The sequence below is a fragment of the Panthera leo genome, chromosome B3, assembly GCF_018350215.1.
Source record: "Panthera leo isolate Ple1 chromosome B3, P.leo_Ple1_pat1.1, whole genome shotgun sequence".
Classification (NCBI taxonomy): Eukaryota; Metazoa; Chordata; class Mammalia; order Carnivora; family Felidae; genus Panthera; species Panthera leo.
The window spans coordinates 122,194,492-122,222,383 of record NC_056684.1 but is presented as its reverse complement, the minus strand read 5'-3'; the positions used below and the strand labels follow the sequence as shown (position 1 = coordinate 122,222,383).

At 44.3% G+C, this 27,892-nt stretch overlaps 1 protein-coding gene across 8 annotated transcripts in view; it reads right to left on the bottom strand.

The window, feature by feature from the left end:
• Positions 1 to 27,892, bottom strand: part of NRXN3 (neurexin 3) — a 1,573,300-nt gene that overhangs the window by 1,505,556 nt on the left and 39,852 nt on the right. For 6 of the 8 annotated variants that reach the window (XM_042943951.1, XM_042943954.1, XM_042943956.1 and 3 more), the window contains exon 1: positions 219 to 1,736. In XM_042943951.1, the coding sequence (XP_042799885.1) occupies positions 219 to 927 (709 nt within the window). In that variant the 5' untranslated portion in view covers positions 928 to 1,736. Of the gene's footprint in view, positions 1 to 218; positions 1,737 to 19,828; positions 19,876 to 27,892 lie in introns of those variants that run through there. The other 2 variants (XM_042943953.1, XM_042943952.1) reach the window with 2 other exon arrangements.

Here is a 27,892-nt window from a genome sequence, read left to right as displayed (position 1 = left end):
GGTTGAGTAGCCAGGATTCTCTCCTTGCCAAGATCTGATGGGTTTTCCATTGACAGCAATTGAAGGATGTACACCACCTCCTCAGGGAAAGGGACCCAATTATCCAACATGTAGCTAAAGATGCCCTTCAACGATAGTGGTGGTTTCTATCCATGGTCTTGGCCTCACCCAATGCAGTGGGTGGGTCTCTAGTAAGAGAGGACTTGGGAAGGTCTTACCTTCTGAGCAGAGCTTGCCACCATAGCCAGTGGTGGAACAGTCACAGGTGGGGTGGCCATCCAGGAGAAAGCAGATCCCACCATTTTCACAGGGACGCTCACCACAGGGTCCCTCAGCATCCAACTGGACACCTTGGCTCCCCAGAAGCCGAGGCTCTGAGTTGCCATATTTGAGATCCAGGATTAATCCTCTGAAGCCGGGCATGGCCTGTACTCCATCAAGGGTCAGGGCAGAAGGTCGTATGTCCGCGGGGACTCCGCCAAGGAACAAGTCACTGACCACATCCATGTAGGGCCGCTGGGGCTGCAGCTCGCCCGCCTGGCCCTCACCGTCAAGCACCAGCACCGTGCGCAGGCGGTCCCGGCTCACCATGAGGAAGTGCCAGCTGCTGTCATTCACCTGCTTGTTGGACAGCACAGCGGTCTCCGCACAGTCCATGCTGAAGCGGAGCTGCACGCGGCCATCTGCCAGGGAAAGGCAGAGGAAGTCACAGACGCCGCCATCGTCCAGGTAAAGGAGCAGCCCCGTGGAGACATTGGTCTTGAACTGGAAGCTCAGGTCACTGCGCGTGCTGGCATCCCAGCGGAGGTAACGGGCCCACTGGTTGGGGAGGCCCATGAACTCGAGGCCCAGGCAGAGCCCCAGCAGTGACCCCAGCAGGACACTCACCTTCAGGGTGAAGAAAACCGAGTGCGCAGTGAAGCTCATTGTGGCTGCCAGGACTGAGGCCAGAGGAGCAGACTGGCAAGGAACAGCCCTGAGGGGAACAATCCCCCTTGGCAGCGGGAAGGGAGAGAGGAAGAGGAGATGGGTGGGGGGGTACAGAGAGCACACAAAGGGAAGGAGGCACACGCACAAATATCCAGAGGGTGAGGAAGAAGGAAAGTGAACAAGACGGCCCCAGATGGGTGCACGAGCAAGAAATCCAATAAAGAAGCAGGGGGGGAAAGACCGGGCAGCAGAAGAGGAGGAAAGTCAAGTGGGAAAATGTGGGATTAGAGTGAGGAGCAAAGTGTCTTTCTCCAAGAAAAGATCTCAGCTATCCATGTGGATCCGGAGGCCTTGATTCAAGGAGAAGAAGGTCCACGGCAGGAGGAAGCCTTCAGCACTGCACTCCTCCCAAAGGACCCCCAAATGCCCCAGCCGGGGAGGCCGGGGAGAGGGCTGGGCTGGGGGTGCCGTGATGGAGGAGGCGTGAGCAGTGAGGTGAGCCAGGTGAAAGGCAAAAACAGGCCAAGGACCAGTCCTGAAGTTTTACCTCCTAGCAGCGGGGGGCTGCAGGGAGCAGGGCAGCCCAAAGCTGAGTGCTCAGGCAGAGCAGGGCCCAGGGCAGAGCGGGAGCAGGTTCAGACTTCATGGTGCAGACCAGAGGCAGTCCTGCCCATAACCTGCCTCTCAGGACTCCAGAAAAAGATCTGCAGGGAGAAGGGGTGCGGGCAGAAAAGAAAGAAAGATTAGGGCGGTGTCAGGAAAATACTGCATCTCATTCACAAATATTGATGGAGCGCTGACTATGAGTCTGGCTATTTTAAGGATTCCCCCAGTGCCTGGTGCTTCAAACAGGAGAGAGGGCCCAGGTTCCTCCAGAGCCGTTGCAGGACCCTGAGCTCAGTGCCTAATAATGCACGCAGTTTTTCCATATGCAAAAGTAGTACAAAACTCCCAAAGCCGTATCAGCACATTTTTACAATATTCATATCACAGGGTCACATAGCTAAAATTTATTTTTAAGTTAAGTACTAACATTTCATACACTTGAATACACACACATAATTTTAACTTATTTACCTATTAAGAGGCATGAAATGACATTGATTTCTTTTTAGATTTTTCTTTTTCAACTTGACAATCCAATGCTTGGGTGTAGGCGGCCTAAGACAGATTCCCACTTTTAAGTTTGTGAAAGAAATATTTATAAAAATCAGCAAAAATAAATTAGAAAGTGAGTAACGAACAAAACAACTCTCATCTTTTAATAAATGTTGGTGAAAAGTTCTTACAGGAAAAAATGTTTTGAGACTTAAAAAAGAAAGGCTGTGTCTGAAACCTGGTTCTTTTATGTTGAGCTTTGAGTAAATTTCTTAACCTATCTGAGCTTCTATTCCCTCCCTAATAAAGCAGAGGAAAATAACTTCTAAGTTTGGAGAGAGGACACCATGAGATCATGTATGGAAGATCTTGGCATGATAGCAGGTTATCAATAAACACTAGGTTCTTTACTTTCTTATTTTGGATACAAAGGGATAGGAAGAACTGTTGTTGATGTGAGTGTATGTACGTCTGTGGAGTAGGGACAGTATATAAAACCACAAGTACTTTTTTAAAAAAATTACAACAACTTCAGAATGAACAACAAATGAGGAATACAACAGACCTAGAGCACATTCCATATGTTTTGTACTGATTGGAAGTGCACAAAAACCCAGTCAAGTGGGTGATCTAGATGTTGAAGGCAGACTCTGGCCCACCTAGCCAAGTGGAGACTTCTTTGTTCACATAAGAGCAATGAGTATAATTTCCAAGAGCTGTTCAAATTGCTGCTTATTAACTGGCACATTCGGTAATTCACCACAGTCTCTATCAGACCATTACTGTCCACGATTTTTATGATGATGCCATTAGCAAAGCTGGTTATTACCCCTGCTTTGAAGAGGAAAATGTTCCTTAACCAGGAACAAACATCTATGCCCACTGAACAAACAGATCAAACCAACAAGAGGTTGATTGAATCCAACATAAGGAAAGCCTTTATTCTATACATGATTTTGTCCAAGCAGTGCTTCCCGAAGTGTGGCATGTACTACCTCCAGAAGTACAAAAGATGCTTAACTAGAATACAGACACAGCAGCATGGAAGTGTAAATCATGTGGGCTTGTCAGAGCCAACCGTTAAAACTTCAGAAATTTTTGAACCGGTTAAGGTCACTTTAGCAGCATGGAACCAACTATGCTAGGCGTATTTACACCATGGAAATAGTCAAAGACCACAAATCCGAGTCTTTGAGAAAGTGAGATTTAAAGAACACCCTGAAAGAGAGTGAGGGAATTAGCCATGGGAAGAGTGTCCCAGAAGTAATAGTAACGAAGGCCTTGAGACTAGAGCAAACTGGTATGTGTGAAGAACAACGAGTAGGCCGATGCTTTTAGGGTGGAGTGAATAGAAGACATGAAGCCAAGGGTGGATTATCAGGAGGCTAGGTGATGAGACATGACCCACTCTCGATGAATGTGACCATTGTGTGAGGTGAAGTATGCCAACCAAGGCAAAAGGCAACATCCCAGGAAGAGAGGAAACCCTGGTTCTGAAAAGAGGACTCCTTCTGGTTTCAACAACTGCCACGTTCACATATTTCCTTAAATCAACTTGTTGAAAGGGGCCCCTTTCAGGAAATATGCTCAGAAGACAGCTGCTCCTCTGTCCCCTCCCCATGTCATGCATTTGATTTAGGTTAGTGGGAGGAGCAAGAAAAGGGGGAGCAAGGCAGGTGTGAGCAGAAAGAATAAGCCTCTTACGGGAGGTATTCCAATCCTGGAATTATTGATGAGCCAAGAATATAAAAATCATGTGGCCATAAAGGAGCTCAGTGTGTGTAAGCCCAAGAGGCTTGGGAAAATTTTCTCAGTGACACCACCCTGGTTGCTTCACCTCTTGGGGAGGTGGGGGAACTTCCCTCTCCTCTCCCTGTCCTGCCAGTTTAAACCAGGGAGTACACTGGCTGACAGGGAAGGCCTAGGCTCAGATGGCCAAAGCCAATGCAGGACCTGTGGGAGGAAAGGACATGCTGAAGGAGGTCTCAGTGTTATGGATGAGCAAGGACATGGGAAACCCTTGAAATAGTCCCAGAAACTTCCAGACTGATCTATACTATCTATCAAGTCACCTCTGAACCTCTGTAAGTCACGTATTTGTCTGTATAAATTAAATGACTTGCTCAATTCAATCTGTTTATTGAGCTCTGATTCATTCCAGACACTGCTCTATCAAAGCAGAATAAAAAAAAAAAAAAATCCTTGTTCTTAAAGCAATCAAAACCTAGAGGGTTCAAGTGTGCTTCAGAGATACAAAGCACAGCAACGAAGAGCTCAGGCTCTGAAAACCTGATGGAGAACTCCCTGTGAACAGGGTCTGCTTCACCATGGTGCCTGCCACAGGGCCTTGGCATGGAGCAGGAGCTCAAGAAACATATGTAGAGAGAATGGAAAGTAAAAACAGAAGCTGAAGAGCATCCCCATGCATCATCTGACTTCTATTCTATGCAGTGGCCTCCATACTACCTCACTTTACACAATGATGGCAGTCCTGACCTCCCACACTTCTCTGGATGCCAACCTCAGATGATCCCAAAAGGCAAAGTAGCATATGCCTAGTTATCTGAAGAAACCTATGAATTAAGAACTAAGCATTCCAGAACACTCCCCTATAAGGAAGATCAAGGGAATTTTCCCAGCCTGCTTTGGGGTGGCAACTCCATCCGGCCTGTTGAGTCTTTCACGTCAGATTCATAGTCCTTCCCTCCAGCCCAGACCAGCATTGGAGATACCCATGTTCCCCTCCCTGCATCAAAGGGGATCAAAAAGGCTATCTGAGGAAAACCAAGTTTTCTTTCCCACAGGTGCCAGGAAGAATCTGATTTCAGGACTGGTAACATCAGAATTGGGTTCATCTAGACTTGACACCCTATAATCTGCCCACATTCTCTCCTAAAGACTTTCCATTGCTTTTTTGGATTGTGGACATTCCCATGGCCTCTGGGAAATTGCCAATATGGCCAAAAGCTAAAGATGACCTTACATTAAGTAGCACAGGCCTCAAGCCAGTTGCCCCAGGTGTTTATTTTTCAGCCTTCTCTAGCCTTCTAGCAGGGATACACAAGGCTCAAGAAGTGGGAAAATGGGAGCAGAGAGCCCTCTCCACCCAGTCAGCCTACTTCCACTCTCTCTTGAGCCACAGGATGGCTCAGGCAGCTGTCGGTACGAGTGGTTTGCCCTAGAGCCTGCACAGAGGGTCTGGGCTGGCGTAGAAGCACAAACGCTTTTCTGTTATGTGGGAATCTAGCAGGAGAGGGAAAGTGAGTGACATTATCTAATTGCCAGCTAATTTACATAATTATCAAATGGCACACTTTTTACATGGGGTTAACATCTTTGCAAATGTCTCACAATCCAACTGCTTGGGTTGGGGGCGGGGTGTGGCTCTCACAACTGCGACTTGTGGGCTATTTGCATGAGGCCTGGCTTGGAAGAGCTGGCTGCCATTTGCCCTTCCACCCCTTCCCTCCATTTCCTCCACTTCTTGAGACAGACGCAGGAGAAAATGGGGCCTGTGTCTAGAGCCAGGATGGGTATGTGAAGGCATGATGGTGACTGTCCTCGTGCCCAGCCCTTGCTGGTACGCCACAGTCCTCAGACTTGCTTGCCATATTTCCACTAGAAATGCTCATTTATTTCCCTCTTATTCCCTTCACCAGAACCAGAAAATCCATAAAATAGCTCTCTGTTGGTTTTACTCACCCCACTTTCACCACATCCCCACTCCACTCTGAAGCTAAGATGACTTCCACTACCAATCTCAGTCCTGGTCATTCAGGTGTGGTTTATCTCAATCCCAGATCCTAATTAGAACATTCCAATCTCGTGCCACAGCCATTAGTTTAGAGACCAACTTGTCCACCAAATAGAGTCAAATCAGAGTTAACCCTGGGCCTTTTTCTGGAATTATTGATAGAAAGGTCCTCTCTTCTCACCATGCTGTCAAACTGTTAGAATGAAGCCCAGAGTTGATGATAGATACCAAGATGATCTTGTCTAAGTATAAAGACAACAAGGAAAAAAACAGAGCCAAGAGGTGGCTAAAGACAGATTTCTAGTGAGGTTTTAGCACCTAGATGCAGACAGGCCTGAAGCCGAGTGTCCAATAGATCCTGGGACTTCCACTGTATGAACCACAACTTTTTTTTTCATTTAAGCAAGTTTTAATTAGGCTACTAGACCTCCAAAAACACTGTAATTGACACATTGACAGAAGATTTCATTTCATATGGCCACCCACACCTCTCAGGACTCCCTGTGACCTGAGACACATGTCAGATGGCTCACCCCCCCACCACCAGTGCTCTACACCCCCACTCATCCATGTTCCTGGGCAAAAGCATAGGATGTGGGCATGCTCTATCCCTAGGTGCTTTGGAGGGGAAGGCAGGCTTGGTCTTATACAATAGCCTCAGAGATTCACTAAGTTGACTAAACTATGCCCCTCCTGACACTATATGATTAGGGCAGCTTCACATGCTGTCCTCCCTACCTTAATGCAACAGTGAAGACTCTACAGCAGGCAGTGAAGAAGGTAAAGGCATGAATTCTCTCCAAGATGTGAAAGTAGTTCAGGGTAATGATGCACAGCAACGGCTTTGACATCAGACAGGGCTGCATTTAAACCCAGACCTATTATTATTTCTATTCAGCCTGTGGCATCTCTCTGAGCCTCCGTTTGTTCATCCAAAAAAATGGGAATTATAATATCTATCTCATAGGGTACTTTTGAATTTTATTAAATTTTAAAAAGGATAGAGGTACAACTACTTCCAGAAAATTATATGGCAGTAGCTACTAGGGCTGAATGTTTTTACCCCATGACTCCATAATTCCCTTTCTAGGTATATACCAACAGAGATGCTTACATATGTCCAACCAAAGACATGCATGAGATGTTTATAACAATGCTATTCACAATAGCCAAAACCTAGAAAATAGCCAAATGTCCATCTGCGGTAGAATGGACAAATAAATCGTAGTCTATTCACGCAAAATGCTGTAGAGCAGTGAGAATGACAGGTCTTCATCTCCAGAGAGCATATGGAAGAATCTCACAGAAGGGCACACGCTGAGTATGTCCCATTCATATGAGGTACAAAAAGAGGCAAAATTACTCTATGATATTAAATGTCAGAATAGCAGTTACCCTTGGAGGAGTTGCTGACTAGAAGAAGGCAAAGGAGTAAAACAGTTCTATTTATGTACCTGGGTGATGTTACACGTTGGACTCAGTTTGTGAAAATGCATTGGTTGAGCACAATGTATATAATCTTCTACACATATGTTATACTTCAAGTCAAAAGCAATCCCTTATCTTGGAAAATATGGGCAAAAATCCACAGGGTCTTTCAACAGGGAGCTCACTGTCCTCTCTTCCTGGCCCATGCTGAAACTCACTCAGCTCCCTCTGTTCACAACGTATTCATGTCCAAGCATACCACCACCTCCCACTTCTATTTTCTCTTCCTCCCTTGAAATCTGCTGAGCTGAGTCTAGTCTTAAAGGTGTCTTGGCCACCAAGCTTACCCTACCCTCTGTTAGCTGTCTTTATGCCTCCCTGAAAGGTAAGGGAGATTAGGGAGGCCTCTAAGGACCTCAACTCCAGTCAGTCAAATGGGCATACAGAGAAGGGTGTTTGAGCTTTATTGTGCTGAAAAGAGACCAGAGGTGGGGAGAGAATTTTGTAAAGCCGTTAATTATAATAGTTTTTTTAAAAAACTCAATTTTCCATAGAAACTAAGTAGTCTTGCCAGACTAACTTGAATTCCTTTTCTGTCAAGAATAGTAATCTCTTATAGTAGAGACACATCGGAGTTATAATACATATGGACTTCAGGCATTGTTTTGGAAAAGTTTCTCATGATCTGAGGAATGTAAGGTGGATAGAACCAAGATGTGTCACTGGCTGAACAACAACATTCAAAGAGGGTGAGCCTTCTGGGAAGCAGCATCTAGTGTGAGGACAGGCCTTGCCCCATTCCTCACATTCATCAAGAGCTTGGATGAAACTCGTCATGTTTGTGGGTAACCCAACACTGACAGTCTGTGAGCATCCCAGGTGATGCTGTGGGATCCCAAGAGGTCATATAGGCTTAAACAGCCTGTGTTTAGTAAGACAAACTTTGATGGAGGTAAATGGAAAGCTATATGGCTTGATCCCCCCAAAATAAACAGCCCATAAAGATGGAAGGTATAGTTTGTAACTACATAGTAGACTAGGATGGAGGGATCAAAGAGACAAGACGACACAAGTGAGAGACTGCATGTGTTTTGTGACAGATAGTTTACATGCAATTTTAGACTAGTTAAAATATAACTTAGAGGAAAAAGACAATGATCATTTGTGTCAATTTTATTATCAGATTTTTATTCTGAGCCCCACTATCTGAGAGAGGTGTAAGTAAGCTGGTAGGTAGTAAACTGAAAGGAAGTCTTTCTGTTAACTTTCTTTAACCATAGAGCACCCATGCTATGCAGAGAAAGACTAAAAAAGTAGCTCAAACTCTTCAAGGCACTTATGCACTAGTAGAAAGATATGAGCCTAAATAATATAAGGAGGTAGATCAAAGGTGAGAAGAAGGCTCTATCGAGTATGGGCTCGATACAGCAGTGGTCTATCTCTAGGGTGCAAATAGAACACGGTGTTAGGATAAATAACCCCATTCACAGAGGTCAAAGGCCTGGGCTCTGGAGCCAGACTTCCTGGGTTCAAATCCCATACTACTTACTGCTTGTGTAACTCTGAGAAAGTCTGTGTGCCTCAGCTGCCTCATCTATAAAATGTTGAATAACAAGCTGCCATAGTAAGGCATCTACTACAAGGTAAAGCCCTTAGAAGCATGCTAAGCATAGGTACCAAGTAAATGTTCACCATCACTGCTGCTGCTGTTACTGTTGCCCTTGATATTCATACTTCATCCTGGCAGCATGGCTGATGTTGGCACCTCTCACCTGGCCTGCTCAGGGACAGTAAGATGGGAAGATGGACATCTTTTAAAATTCATCCCAATTACAGAGACAATGTTAAGAGTCATACCTGAGTCTCTTTACATGAGAAACCTTTGGAGGTACCAGGGTATTAGGGCTTACAGAGACAACTCGGCAGTAGCATGAGCAGTACCTTCAGGGGCCTGAAGTGTTCTTAAATTGGAAGAGAGATCTCACGGGTTCTCTACAGCCCTTAAAGATAATAAATCTGAGGAAGAGTATTTGAGTCCTTATCTTACACACAGACCATCTCAAGATGAAGTGGGCGTTCCTGTCCTTCCTGTCATTGGAGATATTCCAGAAGAGGCTGGACAGCCTTTGGAATTGTATGTCCAGTAGTAAATAGGTCTATGCATGTAGTGCAACAGAGTCCAGAGGAACATGAGGTGACTGGCCTAGTGAAGTCAGTGAAGACTTCTCAGAGAAGTGGAACTTACATGGAAACTTGAAGGATGAGTAGAGCACAGGCAACTGGGAAGGAGAAGTCTGGTGCAGGGGAAAGACCACTTGGCAGGGGAGAGTGGGGGTCAGAACAAGCCTCTGTCTTTATACTAACTTTTGGCCAAGTGACCTATGGAAAACTATTATCTCTTGTAAACTGGAGAGAACAGTGAATACACTTCCAGGATGTTGTGAATATCAAAGGAGGTAAAGGACTACATGGTGTAAGATAATAGTCATGCCTTCTTACCACATCTTGACAAGCCTCTAAGTTTCATATCAAACATAATCCATGGATTTAGTTTCTCCCCTGTCTACCACTTCTACTCCATCCCCAAGGGAGCCCTGAGTTGTCTAGTGGGCAAAACACAACAAACACTTGCCCACAGACTGCAGGACTCAGGCCTGGCAAGGTGCCAACAGTTTCCCCAGCACCCCAGGTTCAGCCAGGAACCCAAGAAGCCATGGTCATTCATGATTCAGACTCCTCCCTTCTCCCATCCTCTTCTCTCCCAGCCCAGAGCTCCAAGCCACGGGTTCGGAAACCATCTGGCTGCAGGGGGAGTTAATAATTTATAATGGAGATAATCACCCTTCAAGATCCTCGCCTCTTGGGACCATTAAAAAGGATTCAATTGAGAGTCAGTGAGTTCTTTACATGAGGGGACAGGGAGAAAGAGGGAGGGGAGGGGTGGAGGTGGGGAGGCAGGGAGGAGGAGAAAGGGAGGGGGGAAATCAACTAGATATTTAGCCGATCTGTCCCCCTAAAGGAGGTAGGGGAAGAGGGAAATTATTCAGTCCAAGAAGACAATCTTATCCAGCTTCGCAGCACCAGCCCAGCAAGGGTGCAATTTACAGGTCTTTTCTCCTAGCCAACTCTCTCTATACAAAGGAGAAAAAATCAAACACATGCAAGAGATGGGGAGAGAGACGCAGACAAGAGAAAATAAGCCTGCCCAGCAATCATGTCTGGGGCTGCTGGGATGACTCTCTCTGTTCTCTTTCCAGGGCACAGTAAGGCCCCCACTGTGCTAATTATTCCCATTACTTGACAAATTCTCCATTAACAAAGCAAGTAGTGCCAGAGCTGGCAGGGGGATGTGCAGAGGCTCCGGACAGACTAGAGCTGTTCACACCCAAACCAGACAGCCCCCAGCTTCACCATGGGGCGAACATGGGGCACAGATGCATCTGTGGGGTTCACCTCGGAGGTGTGAGGTGCAGAGCATGCTTCTTTCAGTGTAATGCAATGGTTGACAGTGGGGAATGGGGAACACGAGTACAGGAAGCAGGGACAGGGCTATGCCAGAGAACACCATCTCCAGGAAGGCGTGTTCAGGACCAAGGCCAGTGGCCATTTGGTCCACCCATGATTTTGGAAAGCCATTGGAAAGGCTGTTTTACAGTTGTGGCAATACACGTATCTAACAGCAGTAGTACTCATATCACACATTGTGCAAGGCATACTCCAAGTATGTTATACCTGACTTCCTACAGAAACCATAAGAAGTGTACCTATTATTATCCCTGTTTTATAGATGGTAAACTGAGATCCTCAAGAGATTAAATAATTTTCCCAAAGTCATGCCATTCATAAAGGGCAGAATTAGGTCTAAGAGTCCCTGCTACAGCCCCACCTAATCTACCATATCCCCTTCTCTACCTCTCATTCTCTCCAGGGTTCCCTGACTCTTTAGCAGAGAATTCCAGGCTTGGCCCAGTGACACAAGACCTCATAGGGAAGAGTTTTGGCTACACTGGACAATTAAGCTATCCCAGTGTTTGTCTGTCTCCTGGACTATGTACTAACTAGCCTCCTAACCAGTGTCCCTGCTTTGTCCTTGCCCCTTATGGGATATCTTCTGCACAGCAGCCAGAATGACCTTTAAAGTAGAAGTCATCACTCCCTCATTCTAAACTCTCCGATGATTTCTCTACATACTTAAAAGGAAATCCAAAGTCCTCCCTATCAATACAGTCAATGATATTGTAATTGTATGGTGACAGATGGTAACTACACTTGTGGCGAGCACAGCAAAATGTTTAAACATGTCAAATCACTACCCTGTACACCTGAGATGTGTACAACATTTGTAACATAACGTAACACTGTATGTCAACTGCACTCAAAAAAATGTTTTAAGGAAAAATTCTCCCTGCCTTCCACAAGACCCTGCATAGTTCGGCCCCCTGCTAGGTCTCCAAGCTCATCCCTGACTTCTCACTGGACCCCACACATACCGCCCCCTTGGTATTTTCAGAAATCGCTAAGTACAGTTCAACCTCAGAGACTTTGCTTTTGCTGTTCGCACTGTCCAGAATGCCCTTCCCCAAACCCTGTCATGTTGCACTCCTTCTCCCTCACCCCAGGCCTCTGGCCTCCTCTATCTAAAATAGCTGTGGGGAACCAGCCAGTACTCTCCAGTTTTCTCTCCTTCCATACCTTGTGAGAGAACTGTCCCTCCACATCTTCCCATCCTATCTGTTGCTGAGGAACTGAGAACAGGAGATGCTGCTGCCAAACAAGACCTCAGCTCTTACAGTTACTCAAGAAGTCACCACCTGAGAGAGAGAGGCGGCCAGGGATGGGGATCTAAACCCTGTTGGTGCCTGGGCAGAACACAATGACTCAATGAGCCCACCTGTTGGAACACCCTCAGGTTCCCACTGACCACTGCCCCCAATGCCAACCCTTACAGGGTATAATAGTTCCAACCCTCATACTCTGTCCTACAGAGAGATGTAAACACAGGAGGCAGAAAGAAAAGAAAGGAAGGCTTGGGGTGGCAGGAAAAGACACAGCAAGGGAGCAATCTTGGGACCCTCCCTGACCAGGGCAAGTGTTAGCAGTTTAGGAGCTTTGAAGGTGGGTGTGGTGCCTGGCACAGAGTAAACCATAGATGAATGATTGCTGACTGGACTAAGGTGAGGAAGCAGGTGGAAGTTTGGAGAATTCAAAGGACAGATATGTATGTGGGTCAGACAATTGGTACACTGGCTCTAGAACTCTACCCTGACAGTGTAACAGGCACAACTTCCAACTTCACCTCAACCCGCCTCAGAGATACAGAATATCATAGCTGGATAAGGGCATAGAGACCTGCCTCAAACTCCTCACTCTGTAGTTGAGGAAGGAAGGGAAGGACCCCAGGGACAGTCAGGCAAGTGTCTAAGATCACACAACTGGGCAGTAGCAGAAGTGGCACTAAGATCCGGGTATTAGGACCTTTTGACCAGAGATCTTTCCATGAGAAAAGGGATTTGCCTTTATTAAGCCACCAAAGCCCTTTTTTTTCTAGAAAAAGAAACGGTGCATGAAACCTCAAAATATGACAGAAGCAGAGCTGTTCTGTAGAAGTAGAAGGTGAAATCTTGCCTCCAGGACTCCACCTTGACTTCTGCAATAGTCCTCAAGATTTTACCACAAGAAAACTCCAAAGTCCTAGAGAGCACAGTTTCAAAACCACTGCACCATACCAACTTCAACATCTAAGGGAATATCCCCTAAATCTCCTACTTTCCTCTGAAAAACCCACAAAGGAACTATCATTTATATAAACGTTTCTTGAACAGAGTTGCCTTTTCATTCATACTAATTTGGGACTGAGTCTCATAACTTTGGCATAACAGCAGTCCTACCATCAGTAAATACCCATGCAAGGGACACATTTCTTGAGTTTTCCACATTTTGCATGAAACAGGGCTGCTCATTATTTGTCCTAAGCCTCTCTCCAGTAAATTTCAAGGGATATCCTCACCCCCAGGTTCTGGTATTCTAGAATTTGGTTAAGAGCTAGGTTCTGGAGTCAGACAGAACTGGATTCTTATCCTAGATCCACCATATAGGAGCTTTGTAATCTATGGCAATTACTTAATCCCTCTGACCTCAGTGTTCTCATTTATAAAGGATAGGTAATACTGATGTCTACAGAAAAGGCTTCTGTAAGGATTCAAAGGGTGAGGGAATACACATAAATCTTCTAGCACAGAGGCTGGCCCACAGTAAGCATGCAATAAATGTTAGTCATTACCATTATCATCAGTGCTAAATCTCTGTTCATCTTATTTGCACCATGATTTTAGAGATCTTTCCCATAATGTTGTACAATAGTTTGATACTACTAATGACCCAAATTCTTCACCTCACCCTACCTCCGCACCCTTCCCCATCTAACATTACAGTGCCCAACTTTTGACACCCCACTCAGACTTGTGACTTGCCGTGGCCAAATGGAATGTTTGCAAAATGACTCAAGCAGAGTCTTGAACACCACAGATAACCAAAAATATGGGAACTTGGTGAAAGTCCCAAGTGAAGTGGTGGGCCAAGTCAGTGAATCAGCCTCTGATTCATGGTTCATGTGTACCATGAACCAAGAATGTAAAACAGACAACACACATGGAAACCATCATAAAACATGCATGGAGCAAACAATAGGTATTAAGAAGATATGGTGTGTGTGTGTGTGTGTGTGTGTGTGTGTGTGTGTGTGCACTGTGTGTGTGTGGAGTACTTCAGAGTTTATGAAACATTCTCTCATCTAAACTTCAGGGCAACAAAGTGTCAACTTTTTCAACTCTCTTTTACATATGAAGGAACTGAAGTTCAGAGGGAGAATGGTTTGTTCAAGGGTCACAGAACCAATAACGTAATATAACTGAATCTTAAATTCTAGCATTTGGAGAAACGGAAACCCTATTGCACTGTTGGTGAGAATGCAAACTGGTACAGCTGCTCTAGAAAACAATGTAGAGGTTCCTCAAAAAATTAAAAATAGAACTACCCTATGACCCAGCAATAGCACCGCTAGGAATTTACCCAAGGGATACAGGAGTGCTGATACATAGGGGCACTTGTACCCCAATGTTTATAGCAGCACTTTCAACAATAGCCAAATTATGGGAAAAGCCTAAATGTCCATCAACTGATGAATGGATAAAGCAGATGTGGTTTATACATACAATGGAATACTACTTGGCAATGAGAAAGAACGAAATCCTGCCATTTGCAGCAACATGAATGGAACTGGAGGGTATTATGCTAAGTGAAATAAGTCAGTCAGAGAAAGACAGATACCATATGTTTTCACCCATATGTGGATCCTGAGAAACTTAACAGAAGACCCTGGGAGAGGGGAAGAGGAGAAAAAAAGTTACAGAGAGGGAGGGAGGCAACCAATAAGAGACTCTTAAATACTGAGAACAAACTGAGGATTGATGGCGGGTAGGGGGGAGAGGGGAAAGTGGGTGATGGGCATTGAGGAGGACACCTGTTGGGATGAGCACTGAGTGTTGTATGGAAACAAATTTGACAAAAATTATGTTTAATGGAAAAATTAAATTAAATTAAATTTAAAAGATTCTAGCATTTGAACAATAAGTCCGGTGTTTCATTCATTATGTCAAATGATTAGTAACAAAACAATGTTTCTGTTGTTTTTTTATATGCATTTTACTATTTTTTTCTTTACATTTTTTATTTTAAATCCCAGTATACTTAACATACAGTGTGAGATTAGTTTCAGGAGTGCAATATAGTGATTCGACAATTCCATACATCACCCAGTACATCACCTATACATCACTACAAGTGCTCTCCTTAATTCTCATCACCTATCTAACCCATCTCCCCACTCCTTCCCCTCTGGTAACCATCAGTTTGTTTTCTATAATTAAGAGTCTGTTTCTTGACTTCCTCTCTTTTTTTTCTTTTTGTTCACTTGTTTCTTCAATTCAACATATGAGTGAAATCGTATGCTATTTGTCTTTCTCTGACTGACTTATTTCACTTATAATAGCTCCATCCATGTCATTGCAAATGGCAACATTTCATTCTTTTTATGCCTGAATAATATTCCATTGTGTATACATACCTTATCTTCTTTATCCATTCATCTATCTATGGACACTTGGGCTGCTTCCATAGTGTGGCTATTGTAGATAATGCTGCTATAAACATAGGAGTGCATGTATCCCTTTGAATTAGTGTGTTTGTATTTTTGGCACCATGTCAGCCTCATAATCTGGGGACCTTTCAGACAAGGAAGGTAAATACATGAATACTCCTTCATATGTCCACAGTACACTTCACTAATCAATCATAAACCTTTCTATTGAGCCAGATGGAACCTCAGAATCCTTCTCAACCAAACAGTCAAGACATACACCACTCACCCGTCAATACAACAGGCATGTGAAATGAAACCTTTGGGCTCACCCTGCAGTAATTAAACACATTTGGATGTTATTCAATGGACCCACCTATGCCAACTCTGCCCTATAACAAACAGTGAGTTCTTATAGAATGACAAACCTCTCAATCTAGGGTTGCTAATCCAGAATTTGCAATCATTCAAATCCAGTTCCATTATCTTCAAAGGTTGAAAGTTCCAATTATATCCTTCTCTACAAAGTTCTAGATTTTACTTAACAGTAAAAATAATTTAAAGTTTTTGAAAATAAAAAAAAAAATCAACTATTCTACCATAATGGCTTCAACTTCTTGTCTCTGTGAATAATCCTGAAATGTTTATGGTCTTTTCTTTATGCTATATTATTATACAATCAGGACCAATACAACCTGTAATTTTGCATTAATTTTCCCACTTTACTTATTAGTATCTATTTATATCTTAGCTTTTAAAAATGTGCTATGCTTGAAAGGTAACAACACTACATCTTGTTTTTAAGAATACCTTATAACTCCATCTCTCTGCTAAGCCAGGTTGGGCTTTTGTTGTTCCAAACCAGGGGGGTCTTTTTATATACTCAGAAAGGTGAGCCTAAGACAGGCTAACCAGAGGACACTAAGAGATCACAATATTTATTATATTCAACACAACTCACACTCATTTATTCAAGTATTCATTCAACAAATCTCCAATAAATACCTGCCACTCACCAACCAGCATGTTAGGCCCCAAAGCCCCAGAGATCCCAGCCAAAGCTTAGGGAGTGAGGGGAGACAGATATATGAGTAACAATCATAAGGGGAGGTGATTGGTAATTTAATAAAGATATGTACAGGTGTTACATGAGCACAAAAGATGAGCCAGTGACTGGCCAAGAGATATAAGAAGGCTTTTGAACTACGCTTCAAAGAATGAAGGGTTTTGCTAGACCAAGCCACAGGGGAGGTATATCCACAGAGGGAAGGCATGAAATAAAGACAGGAAGATGTGAAAGATCAAGGGGTATTCAGGAAGCAATAAGAAGTCCTATCTGGCTGGAATGTAGGATGTGTGGGAGTAGACGAAAACGTTAAGCTAAAAAGTCATGTTGAGGACAGAGTTGTAAAGCTCCTGGGTGCCAAAGCTAAGGAGGTCTTGGAGAGCCACTGTGTTTTAGATGGTGGGGGAAATGGTTTTGAAACAGAGAGAACAATCAGCAGACCTTGCTCTTATCCAGAGGAGACATGAGAGGGATCTGAATTCAATCCCTATACTATGTCTTAACAATACATGGCCATTCCCCATACACCTGAACAGCCACATTGATCCCAGACCTGAGACCACATCCTACCCAAATAGATAATCCAAAAAAAGGAGAAAGAAGTTAACAGCTCCTATTCTAGATTCAGTGCCTTACCTTGGAACTACCTGATTTGTGGAATTCTACCTGATCAAGAATTCCTGTGGACAGGTGTGGCATGTCCACACCTCTCAGCCTCTGGCCACACTCCTACGCAGCCCAGTCTCTTTGTCCTCAAGCCTCCAGAGAGAAAGTCATCCTAGATGCCTCAAATCCTCCCTGAGGTGCAGGGTGCTTGGCTTCTCTGGGGATAATGGACCAAATAGAAGCTTAGCAGGTATGAATCAATCCTGAAACCTGAACATCCACTTCCAACATCATCAGGACAAAGAATAACCATATATGTCTGAACCCTTTGGGTGCTCTAAAAAGCACATCCTGAGCACAGCAAAACAAAACAAAAACATTAAGTTTGGTGCAGGTATGCCCATGAAGTTGGCATGGGGGTGACCAGAAGAAAATCTATAAGGATCAGTCCACCAGAATTAGCCTAAACACATACTTCCTAAAGTATGCTCCGCAGAAAACCAGTCCCATTAGGTGCTCTAAAACCAAAGGAAAAAGAAAGGAAAGAAACCCTGCTATTTATATAAAGTTTGTCAATAGCAAACTCATATGTGGAAGCCTGATCCCCAGCGTGATGGTATTAGTACGTGGGGGATTTGGGAGGTGAGTAGGACATGAAGGTGATGCCCTTGTGAGTGGGAATAGGGTCCTTATAAAGGGAGACACCAAAGATCTTACTTCCTCCTCTCTCTACTCTCCACCATGTTTGGAACAAGAACACAGTTGTCTACAAATCAGGAAGCAGGTCTTCACCAGACACCAGATCTGCCAACACCCTGATCTTAGACTTCCCAGCTTCCAAAACTATGAGAAATAAATGTTTGCTGCCTGGGGCATCTACTCCATGGTATATTTGTTATAGAAGCCCAAGCTGTCTAGGCATCAATTGCTTTGCTGTTTCAGAGATTCAAAATGTACAACAGAAATATTGAGGCTGCAAGGAGCCTTGTAGAATAGAAACCTGAATACCTAAATGAATCTGGTCAAGCCTCCCTCTTTTGCAGATGAAGCAAGCTGAGGCTTGAACCATTTCTATATAGCTCTGCATTGTTAACTACTGTTCCCTAGGCTGCAAGTGAAGATAGAAACCATCTGGCAAGGATTATGTCTCACTCTCTATGAATGCCCAGAGCCTGGACATCTGCTTGATAGCAAAAGATCCCTGAATATTTGTTGACTATATGACCAAAAGAAAGTTTGGAGTTCTTTAAAGTGGAGACAGATACACAAGCTGTTAAGCTTCTTATCACTCATTCATCCACTCAAAAATATTTACTGTGCACCTATTATGTTCTTTGTGTGCTCTCAGCAATGGGAATAGAGCTAAGAATAAAACAGGCTCAGCTTTACCCTCAGAGAGCTTACAGTCTAGTGGGGGAGGGAAGGTCAATAACACCCAAAATTATTAAGAGGTTCTGCAAAGAAAGAAAATATCGGTTTGAGGTGCTCCACCCCCATCCATCTTTCTCCTAGAGTCTCTCTTTCCAAGGATGGATGCTATTTCTATTACTGTATCTCCATTAAAATAGTTTCCTTCCCACACCCACCCTCTTGCTTCCTTATTTGTAGTACAAAAAAAAAAAAAGTTCCAAACACCCTGTCAGAGTAAAAGCAATTGTGAAATCCCAAGTATAGTATGGAGCTGTGACCGCCTCTCCCTAGAAACATCTCCTCCCGGGAAGCATCTGCCCTCCTCAGTTAGTCAGAAAGATCCAGCACGCAGAGCCCCATTCAAGGCAATGTGGGGGCTGGTCTTTACAACACCTTCCCAAAATAATAAGTCTCCCGGAAAGTTTACCTTGGGTCAGTCCAAACTCTTCTACCAGCTGTGTGTGTGTGTGTGTGTGTGTGTGTGTGTGTGTGTGTGTGTGTGTGTGTTTCTGCCACTTTTATTCCTAAGTCTAGGACTCCAGGTAGCCAGGTGCCTCCTGATGCCTCTTCCGAACCCTTCCCTTTGTGGTCTCTGTAATTCCTGCTGTTTGTATATGAATCCCCACAATACAATAACCTGTATCTTCTCTAATGAAATGATTTATTTGCCAAACATTCTCAGTTGGGGCCACTTGTATCTCAGGATGGGAGCAGAGCAGACAGCATCCTTTCTTCCTGATTTTGTCATTCAAGGGTCCTAGGCCATCTGCAATCCATCCTCTCTCCATCCTCATAGAGTTTATCTACCACCTGTGATCAATTAGGTTATTGTGCAAAAAGATTCACTCATCACCCTTATGATCTCCATGGGTGAACTGTACTTCCCCGTCCCTGGACTTTGTCCAAAGAAATGTTAGCAGGCACAACATGACTAAAGGTTTGAAAAGTGCTTGTTCCTTTGCACTTCTGCTATCATGATGAGAAGAGCAGCCTGGGCCAGCCTGCCAGTCCCAAGAGCCATTCCAGGCAGCCACCCCAAGCATAGCCAACCTAGATCAGCCAAATCCCCCATCCAACCTGCAAATGCAAGATCAATAAATTACCCAGGTGAGTTTGGCCTAAACCAACCATCTCCAGGTATGGAAAGCTTAATCAACGCTTACTATTGTGTGCCACGAAGAATTTTTTTGATTATTTGTTATGCAGTAATAACCGACCAATACATCACCCCAAGATTGCTCTGCCACTTTCACTGATACGTTGAACTCCTAGCTAACAGTCACCTTCTGCACCCTGACTCCATCCACTATGTATGATGCCCATGTGTACAGTGCTCTAGTTTCACAGTCCCGTGCTTTCTTCTGTTTCATTAACCTTCCCATCATCCTCACTCCCTTCATACCGCCTCCCAGACGTTGACCTCACCCAGAACTGCTCCATCAAGTGCCTATCTCAGAACAACCTTATTTTGGGGTCCCTGGGTGGCTCAGTCAGTTAAATGTCCGACTTCAGCTCAGATCATGATCTCACCCTTTGTGAGTTCAAGCCCCGTGTCAGGCTCTGTGCTGACAGCTCAGAGCCTGGAGCCTGCTTCAGATTCTGTGTCTCCCTCTCTTCTGCCCCTCCCCCGCTCACACTGTGTGTGTGTGTCTCTCTCTCTCTCTCCTTCAAAAATAAAGAAACATTAAAAAATTTTTTAAAAACCTTATTTCTATTTCCCATCTCTTCCTAATTATCCCTTTAACCTTGTAAATCCATGGACCTCCAACTCTTGACTCTGTCTGTATATCACCCCTTCCCCACCCCCTTAACTCCTGATCTAGACAGGACTTCATGGCCAACCATTCCACCATGGAGGACATCTAAGCACACACCCCCTTCCTCCTAACTGATCAGTACCAGAAACCAACATCCCAGTGTGCTAGTGAGTGCAACTGTAATTCTGTCCCTCTCAGTCTTGGTGACTCAGGCCTTAAACTTTTCCTCAGTCTGCTCTCTTCTTCAGTTCTTCCCTGAACTGAATCCTTTCCCCCTTCCTCACTCAGCAGATGCCACAGGGACTTCCATTTTACTGGGGAAATTGGGACCTGTGGGCATACAATTCTGTATTTCTCTCCCCTTCAGCTACTCACTTTTTCTCCCAACTGTTTTCTTCACTCTTACCTTCTCAGTGAAAAATGGTCCCTTCCAGACTGACTCCTCCCCCATTACCTACCTCCTAACTATCACCTCCCCAGGACCTTGTTCTATACCTCCATATCCCCTCCACTCACCCCCCTCCCACCCCACCTGCTGCTCAGCCTCAGGCTTGGAAACTTCAAATGAAACATAAACCTTCCTTCTTACCTCACCTGTGAGATACTCTGTAATTCTTCTGTCAAAATTCATCATCTCCACTCCTCCTTTTCTGTCCTCATCCTCCATATCTGGCTTCTGTCCCCAACACATCCTTGACTCACAAAGCTCTTCCCAATGTTACCAGTGACTTTGAAAATACCCAAACCAGAGCCTCTTCTCAGGTCCCACTTTCCAAGGCCTGTCTATTGCTTCTGGCCCTGTTGATCCCTTCTATGAATCTTCCACTTCTTAAAAATCACTCTGCCTGTGAAAGTAACTCTTAGTTGCCCTCCCCCACCCCACCCTTTGGATGTCAGTGTTCAGTGGATCTCTGTCCCCAAATCCATTCATCGCCTACCCACTCCTGGTCCTGAATGTCTCCCAGGCAACTCAGGCATACCTGGACTAAAACCAATTTATTATTTTCCTCATCCACACTCTCCCTTAACTGTTCTTCCTCATTTGTTATCTTCCCTAATATCATCATCCATTCCACAGGTTCAGCTAGCAACCTGGGCATTATCCATTATCCTCACCTCTCTCACACTACCCCACATGCAATCAATCTTCATGTGTCCCAGTGCCATCTCGACAGCCCCTATATCCTTCTCTCTTCTTTCTACATCCCTCTCCCCTCCCTCCCTCCCCACCTCACTCACTCTGTTCAGGCACATCTCTCTCATTGGGATCATTTCAAATGATCTTTGTACTTGCAACTTTTTCCAACTTCCAACCCTCCTCATACACTGCTTCCAAGACAGAATTAACTTTCTAAAATTCACATTTAAACATATCATTCGCAAGCTTCTGAAGAAACTCAACGGCTTCCTTGTTGGATGCCAACAGGAAAGAGTCCAATCTCCTTAGCTTCAGCTCCAGGATCAACTAACATTTTTGAAAGCTTACTGCATATCAAGCAATGTTTTCATTTTATCCCTGCAGAAGTCCACTGATGTATTATTACCTGCACTTTAGGGATGGGAAAATTGAGACTTCAAGGCTAAGTAACTTGTTTAAGGTCACACAGCTAAGAAGTAGCTGAGATCAAACCCAAGCCTTTCCACTTGGATTGGGGTGCCTTCCATTGCGTCCTGTAGTGGTTAGTCTTTGAGATCAAATCATTATGACTTTGGCTACATGATATTCTATATTTATCTGATGAAGTTTCTCAAAAGTAGCCTCCCTCTTCTACATTTTTCACCCTATTCAATTTCTGCTAGAAACCAAAATATGAGTAGATCTCACTTTAATCCTGGTTTTTCTGGTCCTAACAACCTTCAATTACTATACAGTTAAAAATCCTCAGGCAAAACACCAAAACATTCTCAGCATCAGGTGTCACAGAATTTCCAATGTTCCCACCATCTTCTGGAAATAGTCACCTTTTCAACCTCCTATACTCCCAGGAAGGTCTTCATTCTCCCACCAACTAGTAGAAACTTTGTCTCCAGCAGACTTGCCTTTGCAAGCCACTGTGAAACTCACGGGGACTGTTGGGTTGGAGTTCAAGGGGCCCTTGTAGTTTTACCACCTCCAGTCAGGGCTATGGGTGGTGGCAGAACAAGGTGGGAAGGGGCAGTGCTGGTACAGGAGCCGGCACTAGTTCGTGAGCTCTGCCGAGTTGAGCCTCGGTTTGCTCATCTGGAAAACAGCAACAAAAACAACTACCAGGCACAGGGACATTTGGAGGACAAAATGAGATTCCATATATGAAAAACACTTACAAATGCAAACTATTACTAGCCCCAAGCAGTCTACTCACACCTGGACCAAAGAAAAGACAATTAGCCCCAGAAAAGACAATTAACTTAATAGTTTTAGGGAAAAAGAAAAATCTGTCTTTGAATATAATTACTTTTACACTTGCTTGGGAAATCTCTCCCCAGTCTCAAGAGGATTAAAAATGAGGAAGGGAGACACATCCATGCTGAAAACGGTAGCAAAAAATAAAACCAATTAAAGTTTTACATCACACTCCCTAAAACTTTTTTTAAATATAACTTATTGTCAAATTGGCTTACATACAACACCCAGTGCTCATCCCAACAAGTGCCCTCTTCAATGCCCGTCGCCCACTTTCCCCTCTCCCCCACCCCTATCAACCCTCAGTTTGTTCTCAGTATTTAAGAGTCACTTATGGTTTGCCTCCCTCCCTCTGTTTGTAACTATTTTTTCCCCTTCGCTCCCCCCATGGTCTTCTGTTAAGTTTCTCAGGATCCACATATGAGTGAAAACATATGATATCTTTCTCTGACTTATTTTACTTAGCATAATACCCTCCAGTTCCATCCACATTGCTGAAAATGGCATGATTTATTCCTTTCTCATTGCCAAGTAGTATTCTATTGTATATATAAACCACATCTTCTTTATCCATTCATCCACTGATGGACATCTAGGCTCTTTCCATAATTTGGCTATTGTTGAAAGTGCTACTATAAACATAGGGGTACGTGTGCCCCTATGCATCAGCACTCCTGTATCCCTTAGGTAAATTCCTACCAGTGCTATTGCTGGGTCATAGGGTAGTTCTATTTTTAATTTTTTGAGAACCTCTACACTGTTTTCCAGAGTGGCTGCACCACTTGGCACAGAAACAGACACGTAGACCAATGGAATAGAATAGAGAACCCAGAATTGGACACACAAATGTATGGCCAACTAAACTTTGACAAAGCAGAAAAGAGTATCTAATGGAAAAAAGCCTCTTTAGCAAATGGTGCTTGGAGAACTGGACAGCAACATGCAGAAGAATGAAACTAGACCACTTTCTTACATCATACACAAAAATAAAATCAAAATGGATGAAAGACCTAAATGTGAGAGAGGAAACCATCAAAACCCTAGAGGAGAAAGCAGGTAAAAAATTTTAATTAAACTTGTTCCTCTTTTTTTTTTTCCTTTCATTGGTCATCTTGGCAGAAAATTCCCCACATTAGCCTTATATATAGGGCCAGTTATCAGTCACCATGCTGAGCTTTATTATCTGGAGTCGCTGCTGGCACCAGGACCACTTTCTTGGAAGGATGCATTGAGGAGAAGGAAAAAGTAAACAGAGAGGAAGGGTCAAAGTTCAGAACACAGAACAGAGGGGGGAGGCCCTGGGAGCTTTGACCCAGGTACACAAGCCTTGGGAGTGGCAACAAGATCCAGAAATGGGCATGAACAACCAGAGAGAGTGTGTGGAGAGGGCATTTCTGTAACCTTGTAGCATTTTATGCAGTGTCCCTCATGTGCAGGGTGGAAATCACTTCAAATGTTTGTCTATTTCCCCAGTTCCAGCAGGGCTGCAGTTGGGTATTTCTTCTCTTTATAAAGACCTTCCAAAAGCAACTTCCACACACATTGTTGCCTTCTCCTCTTCCAGCATTTAACTACCCTCAGTGCCAGAAAATTCTTCCTGGGATCAGAAGAATCTCTCAAGCTAGAGGCCAGTCTTCTCTTGTTCTGTGTGTTGGAGTCTGTCAAGTGATAGCCTCCTTCCCATTCATGAGTGTTTACGGGCTCCCTGATGAAAGAAGCCTTTAGACATCAGTTACCACTACCCTCTCCTTTCACTGATAAAGGGACCCAGGCTGAGGGAGGCTAAGTGATGCCCCAACTATCTGTCACACTTCCTTTTTTCTTCATAGAACTGATGCTCCCCAAATTTAACTTTTTCAGTTCCCTTGAAGAAATACATAAAAAATACCCTATCCACAAGAGAAGAGAGGGCTGAAGTGCAACACCATCAGCGGTAGATAGAGCCTGATGGTATCCCCTGTCACCTGTCACCAGTGGCTTTAGACTTCTTTTACCAAACAGTAATAAAATATGACACAGTAAGAACATTTGTAAATACTTCAGAGTTTATGAAAGGCACCCTTTCACATACTATCTCATTTAATCTTCTAAGTTTCCATTTAAAATACACCCACTTTGGGGCGCCTGAGTGGCTCAGTCAGTTAAGTGTCCGACTTCGGCTCCGGTCATGATCTCACAGTTTGTGAGTTCGAGCCCCATGTCGGGCTCTGTGCTGACAGCTCAGAGCCTGGAGCCCGCTTCAGATTCTGTGTCTCCCCCTGTCTGCCCCTCCACTGCTTGCACTCTGTCGCTTGCATTGTCTCAAAAAGAAATAGACATTAAAAACAAATTAAAATACACCCACTTTACAGATGAGGAAACAGCCAAACCAGATAAGGCATATGTACTTAAGTTCAGATCAACAGCGAAAATAGGGCCCATACAGAAGCCAGGCACCTGCCTCAAAATCACATGCTATATGACCACACACAGCCTCCCTTGGCAATGACAGCACTGGGCTTGGAGTTGAAAGTCTAAGGTATGAGTCCAAGCCCTGGCACACACTAGCCATGCCAACACGGGGAAGTCATTCCACCTCCACAGGCGCAGTCTGTGTTCCAGACTGTTCCAGACAGTTCCAACATGAGACAGGAGGGTTGGGTGCACAAGGACCTCAAAACTCACTCCCAGCCCTGGAGGAGCATGTCTCACCCTGCCTTATAGTTTGTTTCTATGTGCGTTTTATTTTTATGTATTGGATATCCCAGTATTGTCTTCACCTTGTCTTCCATAGATTATTTCCTAAAACCAAACATTTGAGCATGTCCGGCATACCAGGCACAGAGATATAAGAAACAGCAAAGACAGACCCAGTCCTGCCCCTGTGGAGCTTCTAGTCTAGTGGGAGAGCCTGAGATTAAATAAACAATCAGCCACAAAAGATGTACAACTGTGCCTATAATAAATGCCACCAAGGGAAACAAAAAACACAGTACTGTGAGAGTTACATGGGGACTTTGGTCCTCCCAGAGGAAGGGAACCTTAGCTGATGTAGGAAGAAGAGAGAACAGGACGCAATATCATCCCAGACAAAGGAAACATCATAGACAAAGGCCCTGAGGTGGAAATGAGCAAGGCAAGGACAAGAGACTGATCAGTGGGGCTGGAACAGGGACAGTGAGGGGGGTATGTGGTATGCAATAAAGAATAGGCAAGACCCCTGGACCAGGCCAAAAAGGATAAAAGGTGTGGTCTTTATCCAAAGAGCAGTTGAAAACTACTGTTAAGAGTTTAGAAAGCCAGGGGTAAGGGGGTGAAATGACCAGCCACATCAGGGTAACTTCAGTAATGCAGAGGGATCTTTACTGGAGGCCTGCCCTCAACAAGCTCAGATGATATGCTCGAACACAGCTGAGTGGAATCCCACCACTTGGACACTGAGCTCCTGGGAAATAAGCAGGCAACATTTCATTATGGCTGTTCCCTTGGTCTGGAAAATATCTGACTCTCTTCCTCACCTTCTTGTTTCAGCAAACACCTCATTGCTAATCTGGGGTGGCCCTCTCCACGGGGGTGGTCAGGGAGGTATACCACTCAGATACCCTTCAAGAGGACTTGCTGCAGAGTTGACAGACAGCCCCGCTTACCACCCCTTTGAATCCATCACTACACATCTGATGAGGCCACACTCTCCCCAGGACTGCTCCTAGCTGATGACTAAGCATGTAGGAGCAAGGTGAAGTCCATTTCTCTACAGTGGGAGACTTCTCTAACAAGTAACTTTTGCTTGGGGATTCTCATCAGGACGGCTGAAACTCTCAGAGCTGTGTTGCAGTGGGCCTCTTCAACCCCAGTCCTTCCTGCCTTTCTCCCTGCACCAGGTATCAGATCTGCATCAAGGTCTGAACACTCTGCCTGCATAGTTTTGCTCCTTCCCCCTTTATCCTTCACAAGCGTTTCTCCCAATAAAACTCTTGCATGTCTAATCCTTTCTTGACACCTGTCTCTTGGAACACCCAAACTAACATACCTCCCATGCTTGCCCTGCTTCTGTTCTCTTCTTCCCAATTCAGATTAGTACTTTGAAGACTGAGAAGATCGTTACCGCCCTGGTCTTACTTTCACAGGGGCTCTCTGGGACTCGGGAAGCACACTTTGTCATTTCTTATAGCACCTTGCCCAACATCTAGGCTTCTAGCCATCCTCAAATGTCAAGAACCATTTGTTTCCAGGGAAAGCAGTAGATAAGCTTTGCCAAAGCTGTGGTTCCTCAAAGTCAGTCAAACCAAGTCTGCTCCTTAGGGCAGAGTTTTTCATCAAACCATACCTATGAAAGCCAGGCACTTACAGATGCTCTATATGAATCAAACAAAGGGGTGGCAGGGCTTCAGGGCCTCTAGCCCCACTATTACCAGAACTGCTCCATTGTTATTTTGTTTTGTTTTGTTTAATTCTGCTGCCAAAAGTAAAAACATATGTAACATAAAAACCACTATCGGCACTTTCTCTTTCTGATAATGGCAGGTTATTACCATTGAAAACAACTAAAAATCTAGATAAAATATGCAGTGGGTCTTTTTTTAAAATCATCAAAATGTTGACAAGATAGTAAGGAAATACTAATTCAACACTGAAGGGAATCAGGAACTCAGAGAAGTATGGATATCACTTTTGCCCCAAAGGCATTTTCTGAATCTGGCAAATCTGAACTTAGTTTTGAAAGTCTGCCAGAGTTAGAGACAGAAATCAAGGCACAGAACCTGTACAAGATGTGGACACCGAAAGAAGACCTTTCTCACAATGAGCTGTGACCCTCAGGGTCAGAAAGAACCAGAAACTTACTAATCCTGAAGAGGACCTGTAGAGTGGGTTTGAATTGCCTATGTGTTGAGAGAACTTCAAGCTTTTAATAGTTGGGGGTAGGGGTCTCCTAGATTTACAGTGCTTTCAAAAAACTGCCAAAAAAATAAAATGTCTTTCTGTAGGAAGGTATCTTCTTCATCTAAGCCCTTAATTTAAAAATTTTTTTAATGTTTATTTTTGAGAGAGAGACAGATCATGAGTGGGGGAGGGGCAGAGAGCGAGGGAGACAGAATCTGAAGCAGGCTCTGGGCTCTGAGCTGTCAGCACAGAGCCCGATGCAGGGCTAGAACCCACAAAACGTGAGATCATGACCTGAGCCGAAGTCTGATGCTTAACTGACTGAGCCACCCAGGCGCCCCAGCCCTTAATTTATACTTATATTTTTCACATACAATGACCAACACACAATCAAAAATAACCAGGCAGACTATAAAAGCACCAGTGAGAACCTGTGGAACCAATACATATGAATGAACTTCTCTTT